The sequence below is a fragment of the Equus przewalskii genome, chromosome 10 (genome assembly GCF_037783145.1).
Source record: "Equus przewalskii isolate Varuska chromosome 10, EquPr2, whole genome shotgun sequence".
NCBI lineage: Eukaryota > Metazoa > Chordata > Mammalia > Perissodactyla > Equidae > Equus > Equus przewalskii.
Window position 1 is genome coordinate 53,555,789 of NC_091840.1, and position 12,074 is coordinate 53,567,862.

At 54.7% G+C, this 12,074-nt stretch overlaps 1 protein-coding gene across 4 annotated transcripts in view; it reads left to right on the forward strand.

Annotated features, from left to right (window-relative positions):
* The first annotated feature begins 1,661 nt into the window (after nucleotides 1–1,661).
* SHISA6 (shisa family member 6) overlaps nucleotides 1,662–12,074 on the forward strand; it is a 288,859-nt gene continuing 278,446 nt past the window's right edge. The window contains exon 1 of one of the 4 annotated variants that reach the window (XM_070561111.1): nucleotides 1,662–2,585. In XM_070561111.1, coding sequence (XP_070417212.1) covers nucleotides 1,948–2,585 — 638 coding nt within the window. In that variant the 5' untranslated portion in view covers nucleotides 1,662–1,947. The remainder of the gene's footprint in view (nucleotides 2,586–12,074) is intronic. The other 3 variants (XM_070561110.1, XM_070561109.1, XM_070561108.1) reach the window with 3 other exon arrangements.

A 12,074-nucleotide genomic window follows, 5' to 3' on the forward strand; every position in this document is an offset into this window, starting at 1 on the left:
GTTCCAGCTCCCGTGTGTCCATTCTGGAGTTCCAAAAAGAGGCGCTCTGCCTTTCCGGCACAGGGGATCCTTGGTTTGGGTCACGCATGAGTGGGACTGAGTGGACAGCCTTGGGGACAATCTTTACCGCCCAGTCCACACTCTCACAACCTGTCCCCTGCCTTCAACTTCAGCTTGCTGGGCACTTACTTGCTCACAAGTCCAGGACAGAAGGCAGAATTTTGGCAGTGGCCACTGCTTTTTGTTTTAATTTCCCGCGCCTGCTCCAACAGACACATGCCAAAGATGATTACCACTCCCCTTGGGTGGCCTCATGCCTTTGAAAGTTAGACCCAGGCCTCCTTTCCACAGACCCAACCAGCAACCATACAGGGACACATCCCTTCTGCACCCACCTCCCGTCAGCCACAGCACAGGGATTTCAAAGCCGAGTCTTAGAGGCTCAGGCAGCTTTTCTGACTCTGCCCCAGCGCTCTGGAAAAAGTCTCAGAAAGAAGAAATAAGAGGTGCCACCCACCGCTGGGCTGGGGCTGTCTCGCGCCTGTGTGCATGCTGAAGGCAGGGTGGGGAGCAGAGCGCAAAAGGGGAAGAGAGTGTAGGCCCTGCTTGCTGGTAGCCAAATGACGTCCAACATGCCACTTGACCCCTGGTCTCAGTTTAGGAACCTGTAGCAATGGGTTAGACCTCTTCCCTCCACTGTGAGCATCACCACTAGGGAGAAGCAAAGGCTTGCAGAAACTCCAACTCAGGCTTCGGCAGCGCACAGCTCAGGAGTCGGGTAGGGTGGGACCAGCCGCGAGGGCTGGACGGGGCAAAGGCAGCGGAGGTTTGGCCCCGCCGCGGGCTGGCTCCGGAGGGGACACTGCCGCCCTCCTCCTGGCCCCGTCTTTGCCCGCCTGGTTCGCCGTGTTGATTAACGGATGTCCTGGGTTTTGGTGACGCGGAGCTTCAAGTGCCGCGAGGACGGGGAAGCAAAGAGGAGCCCCCCTCCTCCCGGGCACCCAGGCGTGTAGACGTGGGCGGCGGTGAGCGGCTGCCCTCCCATCCCCTCCCCTCCCCTCTGTTCCCCTCCCCTCGCGGCGCTCCCGTGTGTGCGGATGTGTGAGTGCGTGTGTCTCCCTCGCTCCCTCTCGCACTCGCTCCGGCACTAGTGCAGGCGGCGAGCCGGCGGCTCCCGGCTGGCTCGCTCGCTCCGGCCGCTGCGCTCCCGCCTCGCCGCCGCCACCGCCGCCTCTGCAGTCGCAGCCGGGCATGGTGAGTGAGTGAGTGAGTCCAGCCGCCGCGCGCTCACCCCGCTGCCGCCCGACCCCAGCCGCCGCCGGCTCCGTCCCGGGCAGCCAGCCGGCGGCGGGAGCGCGCGGCGGGGCCGGGCAGCCGGGGGCTCGGGCGGCCCGTGCGCCCTCGGTGGCCGGCGCGCAGGGCCGCCGGGGCCCGTCTCGGGAGCGGGTTCCGCGCCCCTCCCGGCCCGGAGCCCCGCTCCTCGAGGGCTGCGCGCTCCCTCCCCGCCCGGCGCTCCCCTCCCGCCCCCGGGAGTGCCCGTCGCCCCACCCCGTGACCGGCTCCCGTCTTGTCCCGCAGGACCCGCCCGGACGGGACCACGCCGCCGCCGCCGCCGCCCGGAGCCGCGCTTCGGGTCCTGCTTGAGCCGAGCCGCGCGCGGGGCCTCCGCCGCCGGCGGGGGATGGGGCTGCCCGGGAGGCGCGCCGAGCCCGCAGGGGGAGCGCGGAGCCGGCGCGCAGCGTGAGAGCCCGAGCAGCCGGCGCCGGGCCGGTCCGTGCGCACCGCGCGCCGCCGCCGCCGCCGCCCGCGCCTCGATGGCGCCATCGCCCCGGCGCCGCTGACCGCCCCGCGCCCCCAGCCCGGCCCGCGAGGCTGCCCTCGGAGCCCGGCCGGCGAGGGAGCGGCCTGCCACGGAAGCTTCCCCGCGCCCTCCCGCCCGGCCCCGCCATGGCGCTGCGGCGCCTCCTGCTGCTGCTGCTGCTGCTCTCGCTGGAGTCCCTGGACCTGCTGCCCGGCGCCCACGGCGCCCGCGGCCGCGCCGCCAACCGGACCCTGAGCGCCGGCGCCGCTGCCGTCGGGGGCCGGCGGCCCGGGGGCGCCCTGGCCCGGGGCGGCCGCGAGCTGAACGGCACCGCCCGGGCGCCCGGCGTCCCGGAGGCGGGGAGCCGGCGGGGACAGCCCGCGGCGGCGGTGGCAGCGGCCAGCGCGGCCGTCACCTACGAGACGTGCTGGGGCTACTACGACGTGAGCGGCCAGTACGACAAGGAGTTCGAGTGTAACAACAGCGAGAGCGGCTACCTGTACTGCTGCGGCACCTGCTACTACCGCTTCTGCTGCAAGAAGCGCCACGAGAAGCTGGACCAGCGCCAGTGCACCAACTACCAGAGCCCGGTGTGGGTGCAGACGCCCAGTACCAAGGTGGTTTCGCCGGGGCCCGAGAACAAGTACGACCCGGAGAAGGACAAGACCAACTTCACCGTCTACATCACCTGCGGGGTGATCGCCTTCGTCATCGTGGCCGGCGTCTTCGCCAAGGTCTCCTATGACAAGGCCCACCGCCCTCCGCGGGAGATGAACATCCACAGGTGAGAGCGGCCCCCTGGCGCCCGCCCCCGATCTCCCCGTGGCCTCACCCCTCTTAACATGTTTCCTTGTCCTCTTCACTCTTGGCATCACCTCCTCTCTCTCCCGACTCTCTCTTAGTCGGTTTCACCCTCGCTTCTTTTACATGAAATAAATCAGAGCCTTCTTTTTCCTCTTCATTTCTTCCGAACCTGAAAGCATGCTTTGGGGGTAGGGGGATTTACAAGGCAAAGTAAGTTGGATCGGTCGAGTCCCTGAAGTTTGAGAATTTTACCAATTCTGTAATCCTGGATGGGGATTTAGGGTTCAGTTTTCATGGCATGTGGGCACTTCGGTGTAGGCTCTTACTGCATTTGGTTTCTGAGTCAGACCAGAGCTTATCTTCAACATAGGAAATTGACCAATGTTGGAACCTCGCTGGAAAGAGTACCAAGTGATTTAGTGTAAACTGCATGGTGTTAGCGATGAGGGTGATAAAGGAAGGATGCCTCCTGGGGGAAGAAGGAATAAAGATTTATCCGTTCCGTGTTGACCAAGGGCAGATGGTGTCTCTTCATTGCGTCCTGCTGAGTGGGATGCTTATCTTTCCTGCTGAGACTGGAGGACTTGTTCTTTTAAACCTTGTAGGCAGAACTCTTCTGAGTTCACACTTCTTGCTGTGTTAAACCTGGTGGGCATCTTGCATTAGGGAGGCGTGGGGACTGCCTCCTATCAAAACTTGTGCCAGGAGCTCAAATATCGTAGTCCATGCTTCCACCCTGACTGCCGCCCACCCCACCGCCCTAGCTCCTGGGGAGCCCTTTGGGAAGTCAAAGCTGAGAGAACAGGAAACCAGCCTCTCTTTACAACTCTGGGAATGATGCACTCAGAAGATGCAAAGTTAGCTCTGCTTCTGTCCCCTCGTGATGATGAATGGCTGGACCTGGTTCAACAAAGTCCTTTCAGGGAACAAACCCTGCCCCAGAAAATGCCTCCATTTCTGGCACGTGGTGTGGGCACTACCCTGGTAACCGCGACCACCCCCCAGAGCAGTCCCGCTTCTGAGTGCGCCCAGCGGGCCCCTCCCTGAGCCATACGCCTTTCATCCCCACACTCTGCTTGTTATCCTTCTGGCCTGAAAACCTCTTCCCTCGCTGCTGGGGACATAATCACCTGTACCTCGATGAAGAGAGAGAAAGGCAGATAGAAATTTCTGGACATGATGTGTTTTTTCCCCTTGATACTGTGGATGTTGAGAAAAGATCATATTCCCTGGCAGGTTTCATTGAGTCAGATCCTCAAAGTGTGGATACTTTAATACTGACAAACTCAGGTGTTAGAACTGGGTGCTTCCAAAAGGAGACCCGTTTATAATTCTCACTCATCACCCTAAAGTGCCACACACTTCCTTTTACCCCCATCTTATCTCTCAGGTAGTGTGTCTGTGCCTGGACCGGTCCTCGGAACTGATGGAGAAATTGTGACACATGGTCTGTGGTCAATCCCAGCCTTCAAATGCAGAGGGCAGGTGGGATGGAGAGTAAAATAGGGACAGGACACTCCCTCCTTTGGGTCTTGTCTGGCGAAGAAGTCTCTCTCTTGGCTCACTATGGAAAGCAGAGAAGGAATGCCTATGGGCAGGCACCTTCCTGACACACATGTACCTGGTCCATATCGTCTCTCTACCTCTGTCTCCAGGCCCAGAGGGTTGTCTGCCTTCTCCTGTGGTCCTGGCCTCTCATCACCTTCCACTCTGGCCATGGCCTCCTGCTGATTGATTCTCACAAACCTTTCTTTGAGTTTCTCTCTTCCTTGAGCCATTGTTCTCTACACTCTAAGAGGGAGCTGCCCCCTGCCCTAACCTTGCCACCTGCCACTGAGTTTATTCATCATCACCTGGGAGGATATTGATGGTCTTTGGATGCCGGGCATTGGCCTGTGTTCTATTGGCTTGTGACGTTGGAGATGTCCCTGTCCCTCTTGGTGTTTTCTCCGCTCCCCACCACACAGATCTCCCTAATCCCAAACTGGGGAAACTAGTTTGTGGATGAGTGCGTGGCTCAATGGTGATGCCATTGGTGCAGTTTCTCTCTTGGGTCAGGGAAGAGAGCTAACCGTGGGAAGGGGGATGAATTTCAGCCCTCAGGAAATCATGTAAATATGGGATGTTTCTCCCTCAGATTCACCTCCTGATTTTATTCAGTTCACAGCACCTCTTCCAGCAGCTGCAGTCTTGCCTCCTCAGTGCTTTGGAAGCTATCATATTGGTGCTTGTTAGGTAGGGGACAATGTCTGTCTCTGTGTTTTGTGGGGAGGGGACAGAGCATGAGAGAGCCATCTAGGATGCTCCATGAGTGACCCTGGGCAGGTCGGGAAACTTGGTTTTCAAATCTCGGTTACTCAGGCGCAACAGCATCCCGTCTCCACTTCTTCCTTCCCAGGCGTGTCAGGGTGAGTGTGCACATTGCAGGGAGCTGCTCACCGACTCCTGGGTGTGAGTCTTGCCACGACTCATCTCACTTTGCTCACACCTCAGAGGTCACTGCTTCCTGCTCTGGGGAGTTTTGTGCAGACTGTCTTTTTGGGGAATTGGGGTAGGGAAGAGGAGAGAGTGATGGAGAAGGAGATAAATATTCACACCGTAGTGGGTTTTCCCTAGGGAAAGTGGAGTAGAAGAAAGAATGTTGACCCTTCAGAGGTCAACCGGAAGTGGGATGTGCGTTCTCTTACATATTCCTTGGAATATTCAGCAAAGACATTTCCTTTCTGAAAAGGCGAGGAGCTCATTCCAGTGGGTGATCCTCTCTGAAGATGTAGATGGGCAAGCAGAGGCTGAGTCTGAGGGAGGAGAGCTACCTCATTGAAAGGGATATTTGTGGGAGTGTTAGAAGGGATGAAAAGAAGGATGCCGCCCCAAGATCAGCCCTCTGCCTCCTCCTGGTGTTCCCAGGCTGTGGCCAGCCCTTGCCTGCCCGCCTGCCCGCCATGCGTGCATGCATTCCTGAGGGCAGGGCTCCTTTCCCGTCTCCAGCCCCTCTGGGAAGAACAGATTTGGGCTTTTCCAGAAGTGATTAGACCTTGCTATCCTGTTTCTATGTGAGAAGCCACTGTCTGTAGGGGGAATGATCAGCTCTCGGGTGCTTCTCACAGATGAGTAAAGTCATACTCAGCTAGACACCAGGGAGGAGAAAGAGATGGCCAGACGGACCCAGTGCTCTGTACCTGGAGGCCCTCTGGACATTGGGCCCCCTCCTTTCCCACCCAGAACCCCATTTCTCACCACACTCTCTACCTCACCTTCCCCTTACTCTCCACCTGCCCGGGCTGAGGCTCGAGCGGATGGACCGCAGGCCTGCATGGATTGTAGTGTCTCCTGATCGGTTTCTGCAATCCTTCCCAGGGGCTGTCTGTTCAGGGAGGGGCTGCCATGTTCTCCTCCCAAAGGCAGGGGCTCGGCCCAGGAGACTGGCTGCCTTTGACATTCAGTTCTGTCCCACTTGTCTCATGTTCAGACCTGTTCCTTCCTCCTCACCCTAAGTTGACTCATTAGTGTCTTGGAGATGAAAATCATTCTGCGGGAGGAGCTGTGTGGCTTCTTTTTTAAATGGCTAATTAACAGATGGGTCAGGAAGCTCTTAGGATGCTGTAGACGAGTTGGTGAAGTCAGAGCTGCCCTGGGTCCTCCCACTGCCTGCATAGGGGTGCAGGGGATGGAGGCATGTGGGGCTGGGGGAAGTGCTCAGGGTTGTGGGAAGGAAAACCTGAGCAGATGTTGTTAGGAAAAAGGAAAATTATTGGGAGGTGACCCATACAGCCGGCAAAGGGTCCTTCGTCTTTGGGTTCCTCTGCTTATTTCTAGTGGAATCAAGGGAACGCTTTGTTCCACCTTTTGTCCCTTGAGAAATTAATTACAAACCCTAAGAGCTCTGTTTTGTCCCCACAAACCACAGAACTACGGTAGCAGGACCACTTTACTGGCTGATTTAGTGAGTTCTCATCCTAGGTTCCTGGGCGGTGAATTGTCACGTCACCCCAAGACACTCCATTTTTTGAAGCACTGTGAGCTCACTATAATGAATTGGTCTAAACAGAGAGTTACATCAAATATAGCCGTTGGAAGGACACACAAAAAAATCTTGCCTTGGACTGAAGGTCTTGCATGTTTTCCATTTTCTTTACGTAAAAAAGAAACACATGTCGGGAAAGCGGTGAAATTGTGGAAGAGTTTAAGAAGGCTTATGGAGGAGGAGTTAGACACCAGGAAGACAGAGCAGAGAAGACAGCAAAAGGAGGAAGGTGATTGGGTGAGGAATGGACAGCGGTGCCCAGAGCCCGTGGTCGGTTTCTTCCTGATGCCAGTGGCAACGTGCGGTGCATTCATTCAGTGGATGAGCCCTGCTCACCTGCTGTGGGCAAGATGTGTTTCCAACTATAAAACCTTAGCCTATCAAGTGTATGTTACCTTTGACACGTGGGGCTAGCAGAGCTCATTCTTGATTTAGCAGGGGATCCATGCAAATGCTTTTAAAAAATGTGCACTTTGACAGTTCTCCCTTGTATGTTGTCACTTTCTTCCTGTCCTCTCCTCTGCCCTGAGCCCAGAAGGCATGCACCCCTGCCCCTCTGTCCCCTCATCCAGCCCTGCCCCAGGGTCAGAGCACATTCATTTGGAGGAATCTGCTGCTAAGATACCAAGAGTTTACCCACAGTTCTAGGCTGCCAAGACACAGGTAGAGAAAAAGTCCAATTAATTGTTTTCAAGGTATTTTAATGAGAGATCAGATTGACTGTGCAGTCGATTCAAATCAATTGTGCAGGAAGCAGTGGTTAAGACAGCTGAAAAAGTGAGCTGATTGAAAGAGGTTAATTCACTAGCCCCAGACAGACGTGCCCACAGATCTGGAATAGAAGGGAACTACACCAAAAGAAGCTTCATCCTTCGTGTTCCACTGCCTGATTTCCCCAGGGCTCGGCACGATTGCCTTTAGATCTTAACTTTCTGGCTCTTTTTTGTAGTCAGTGAGCCTCCCCACTCCGTGTTGGTCCTAGTCCAGCTACCGGCTATTGGATGTCACCACTCTCCTGCTTCTCTGCCACCGTCTCCCCAATTCAGAGTCCTGCGCAATCTATTTTTGAAATTATGGTGCATTCAAGTGCATGTTGTCCTACAATTTTGGTCACGTCCCTTGACAATATACATCCTGTGGAACCACAAAATTGTGGTTTGAACTTGCTGGTGTAGAAGGAGGTGATGGAGGAGGGGGCTCTGATGGGCCTAGGTTAAGTTAATTTTTAAAATACCTTCTGCTGTAATTGTTTTCCTCTCTTCTCTGTCTTGGGACACTCCAACTCATTATTTTTCCCTGAGTCACATTTATGACCTCGTATTTCTAGCATCTTCTTTTGTAGATGTTACAGACCGGCAAGAGGGCTTGCTGGGAGGGTGGACCAGTGAAACCTCAGAAGGTCTCAGACCCCTGGTCTTGAGCAAGCTTATTTCAAACCCCATCCAGGACAGATTACTAATCTCTTCTTCTTTTTTTTATTCTTTAGAAGTAAGTGCGAAATGTTTTGAAAAGGCAGAGTAGTACTTTCTATTAGTTTGTCATCTGTTACAGAATCATAGAATTTTTATTGCAGGCGAGTCATTTAACTTAACTCCCTAATTTTATAAGTGGGGCGGCTGAAGCCCAGGGAGGCTAGATTGCCATGCCAGGGTTCCCTATCTAGTGGGTGAAGGAGCTAGGACCAGAAGCCAGGGGGCCTGCGTCCTAGGCCAGTGCTCTTGACATCGTACTGCTCAGCCTCATCTCGGCCAGTGAAAATATGTTCTGCTTTACTTTATGCACATGTTTCTTAGTCATCACCAAATAACTTTCAGATATTTAGAGATGTGAGTGACAGTTCTCCCTTCCCTTTCTTCCCTACATTTTTTTTAGCTCTTCCTCGTTCAATTTTTCCATCCACTAAAATGATTTCCGTTGATCTTCCCTGGTCCTTCCGCAGCTTCTCCACATTCCTTTGTAAAGGGCAATAACCTGATCTAAGCATAATCCTTTAATAAGATCTGAGTAATGCAGACCGTTGAAGAAGGAAAACATGGCCCCAACCAGAGTTGAGAACCAGGGCAATGGGTCGCTGAATAAAACAATGGGCAGAAATCTGTAATTAAAAATTTGGGCTGCAAATGCTTTCTGTCTCTCCCAGAGTTGGGCGGGAGTGCTGAGACCCGGCAAATCAATGGGTTTCAGCTTGGCCAGAGACCAGAGACCTCCAGGCATCCTGTGGCTGTGTGTGTGGGGGTTTCAGGTTTGTCCTCGAAGATGGCCCCCTGAATATATAGGACAGCTCTGTGAACCACAGAAACACATGCACTGCTGCCAGCCCTGCCCTTTCTCAGCTCTGGGCGGAGGTACCAACAGGGCCAAGGTGAATCCAAGGTGAGGGGTCCAGAGAAGCTTCAGGGAGGACAGCTAAGGCAGCTGGAAATTGGGGTCCAATCATTATGTGAAATGAATCTCTGTGGCCTGCAGTTTGGGACCTCTGCCTGCAATGTGGCTGATTCTTCCTCTGAAAGAACCAGGACGTACATATCCTAATGTGTTGTCCTTCTGAGCAGTCACCTTGGGAGGCTGCATGCTGATTCTTCCCTGGAAAACGTTTCCACAGTTCTGGAAGTGCTTTCAGAGCCCATGGCGTGTCATTCTGGCTTTCTGTAATGGTAGCATATTTTTATCCTCTTAGGGGAGATTTGATTCTTGTAAGCAGCCATAAGTCATGGGGCTGAGGCCGATGAATGAAAGAGGTGATTGGACCTGTTATTCATCAGAAATAAAGAGTGACTCCAGTAATGAGACCTGCTCTCCTAGGAGACCTGCTCTCCTAGGAACCACGTCAGCTGTCTCCGAAGGCAGGTGCCCAGAAGAGGCATTCTGGTGATGAATGGCAGCCCTGTGGATCCGAGCCGTGCTCTCGTGATGACCACTTTGAAGGGGCCACTCCTCGTGTGGAAAGAGAGTTACCGGCCTGAAGAAGATCAGCCCCTTGCTATATCAGTGTGTCAGGGTAGACAGTGGGGGAGTTGGGAGAGGGGGGAAAAGAAAGGAGTTGAATATGCAGAAAACAGCTCAAATAACTGCCCAGAAAGGATGAAAGAAAAAAAATGAATGTCCCACATTTCTGCGTGAGACAGTGAAGAGATAGCTCAATTTAGATTCCTAATTTGATTTTGAGAGTAAAGGGACCCAGTTTCGTTGGGATGCATGTGGCCAGGCTTGGGGTCTGTGCCCTCCCTTCTCTGCATCTGAGGCCATCGCCCCTGCAATTTGGCATTCAGATGGGGTCACCGCTTGGTCCAGACAGCCATCGATGAAGTAGAAATGTTTGCAAGCACGGGAGGAGGGGGCTTCCAGGGAGCATTCTGGTAGATTCCTGGTGTTCATTTCCTGAGCCTCTCCACGCCCCCAAATGTGCATGCATTCAGTGGGATTAATCACAGAAATGGAGCAAGCGTAGGGCCGGCGGAGTTTAAGGGCCGGTGACAAGGGGCCACCAGGTGCAGCAGCTGTTGCCAGTTCTTGCTGTTCTGTGGTTGGGGAAGCAGCAGGCTGTGCTGCTGTGGGTGGGATGGCATTCCTTCTCAATCAGGACTTAGTGGGTAGAGAGGGACTGGGCAATGGTGTGGCACCCACTGTGTGGGCTGGGGCAGACCCTTTCACCCTGCTGACCCCCTAAAGGGCACTCTTGGACACTCTGGGAGGAGTCAGTCCTCCTCTGTGGCTGGGGAGCCCCCTGGTCTCTGCTCAAGCGACAGGAACGGGGGAGCTCTGTCTCCCAGCAGCTTACACAACCCAATCACGTATACAACCCCAAAAGCCAGCTTTGAGGAGGACCTCAGATCTCACTTAGATGAGGCCTCAAGGTCACATAGATGGAGCAGGGAGGGTGATAGAGAAACCCTCATAGAGCTCCCATTCCCCAGGGCTTGCTGTGTACCCGACACCCTGCTAAGCGCTTGACACACATTGTCTCCCTGCATCCTTCCATCACCCTCTGCAATGAGTGCCCATTTAACAGACGAGGAAGTCATCTCAAAGAGGCTTAGTAACTTGCCCAAGGTTGCACAGCTAGGAGATTGCCCTTCTGCACCTCCTTTGGGGGCCCACAGGGCAGCTGGCTCTCACCTTCCTGGATGTAAGTGGGTCATGGATGCCCAGATTACTTGAGAAAGCAAAGACCCACCTGCCCATGCGCAGGACCAGTTATCACAGTGAGGGATGGGAGGATACCTGACCTATGGATCAGGTCCTGCAGAACTGGGTTGGTGGCCCTGGCTCACACTGCATGCAGGGCACGAAGGCGCCAGGGTGGTGAAAGGGCTCTTTTTCCAGATGGATTATATTGGCTGAGGATAGTGAAGGCACTACAGAGAAGATGCAAAAAAACCAAAAATGAAACAAAATACCCTGACTTTAAGTGAGGAAAAAGAAAAACCGCCCAAACCTTTACAGTATTGAAAGAACCCCGCGGCAGTTCTGCACGAGTCCTAGCTCCTGAGAGTGACAGGGGCGCTGGAGAAAAGAAGTGGTTTGGGGGCGAGAGGGTGGGCCTCGGCCATCCCTAGTTTTAATTACTGAGACATACAGCTCACAAAGAGCTCCATTCATCACAGGTCCCCTCCCTGCCCCATTTGTAACATCCAGCACTGTGCACACAAGGCAGAATTTCAGCCAGCTCACTTCTGCTTCCCTGCTCTAGTTTGTTCTTTTCCTGTTTCGATTCTTCAGCCATACTTTCCAATTCCTCGCTCTTCTGCCATGTTTCTCTGTCACTTGTGCCTGCACACCTGCTGTCCTGAAAGGCACATGGAAAGGAAGGAATCCCAGAAGCCCTTGGAGCCGTGGGCTTCACTCTCAAGCTGCGGTCATCATGGTCAGTGGGGGTGGTCGTGACCATGGTGGTGGTCAGTGGCAGGCTCATGCTCTGGGGTCTGCAGCCCCGGGGGGGGGGGTCCCTGACCAGGGCATTCACCTGATTAGGGTGGGTGTGGGAACCGTTTCCCTCGCTCTCCTCAGGAACATGGAGTTCCTGAGTGCTATTTCAGCCCCTAGCTTGGCTTATACTCTGTCCTGGTCAGAGGGGCAGGAGAACCCTTGATCCTCTTTGCCCAGAGCTGCTGTCCCCATCGCAAGACCCACGGAGGCTGAGTTCCAACCAAGGCTCTGGGAGGCTAGCACCTTGGCTCTGTTCCCCGGTGTTCAGGGAGGGGAGCCGCTGCTGTCTGCAGGCTTCGCAAACACTCTCATTATTCCTTGCTTTTTTGGCATTTGGTCTTGTGTACTGTTCCCATTAGCTCCGGCATTAAAGTCTCATTACTTAGGACATCTGTCCTCTGGCCATATTCGTGGTTCTCTTAGCCAAATGTCCTGGGGAGTATGCTTTCCACCCAGACAGTCACCTCTTCCCTCTTCTTTTGGTCTTGAACCCCGAGAGGACATCCTGGGGTGAGGAGG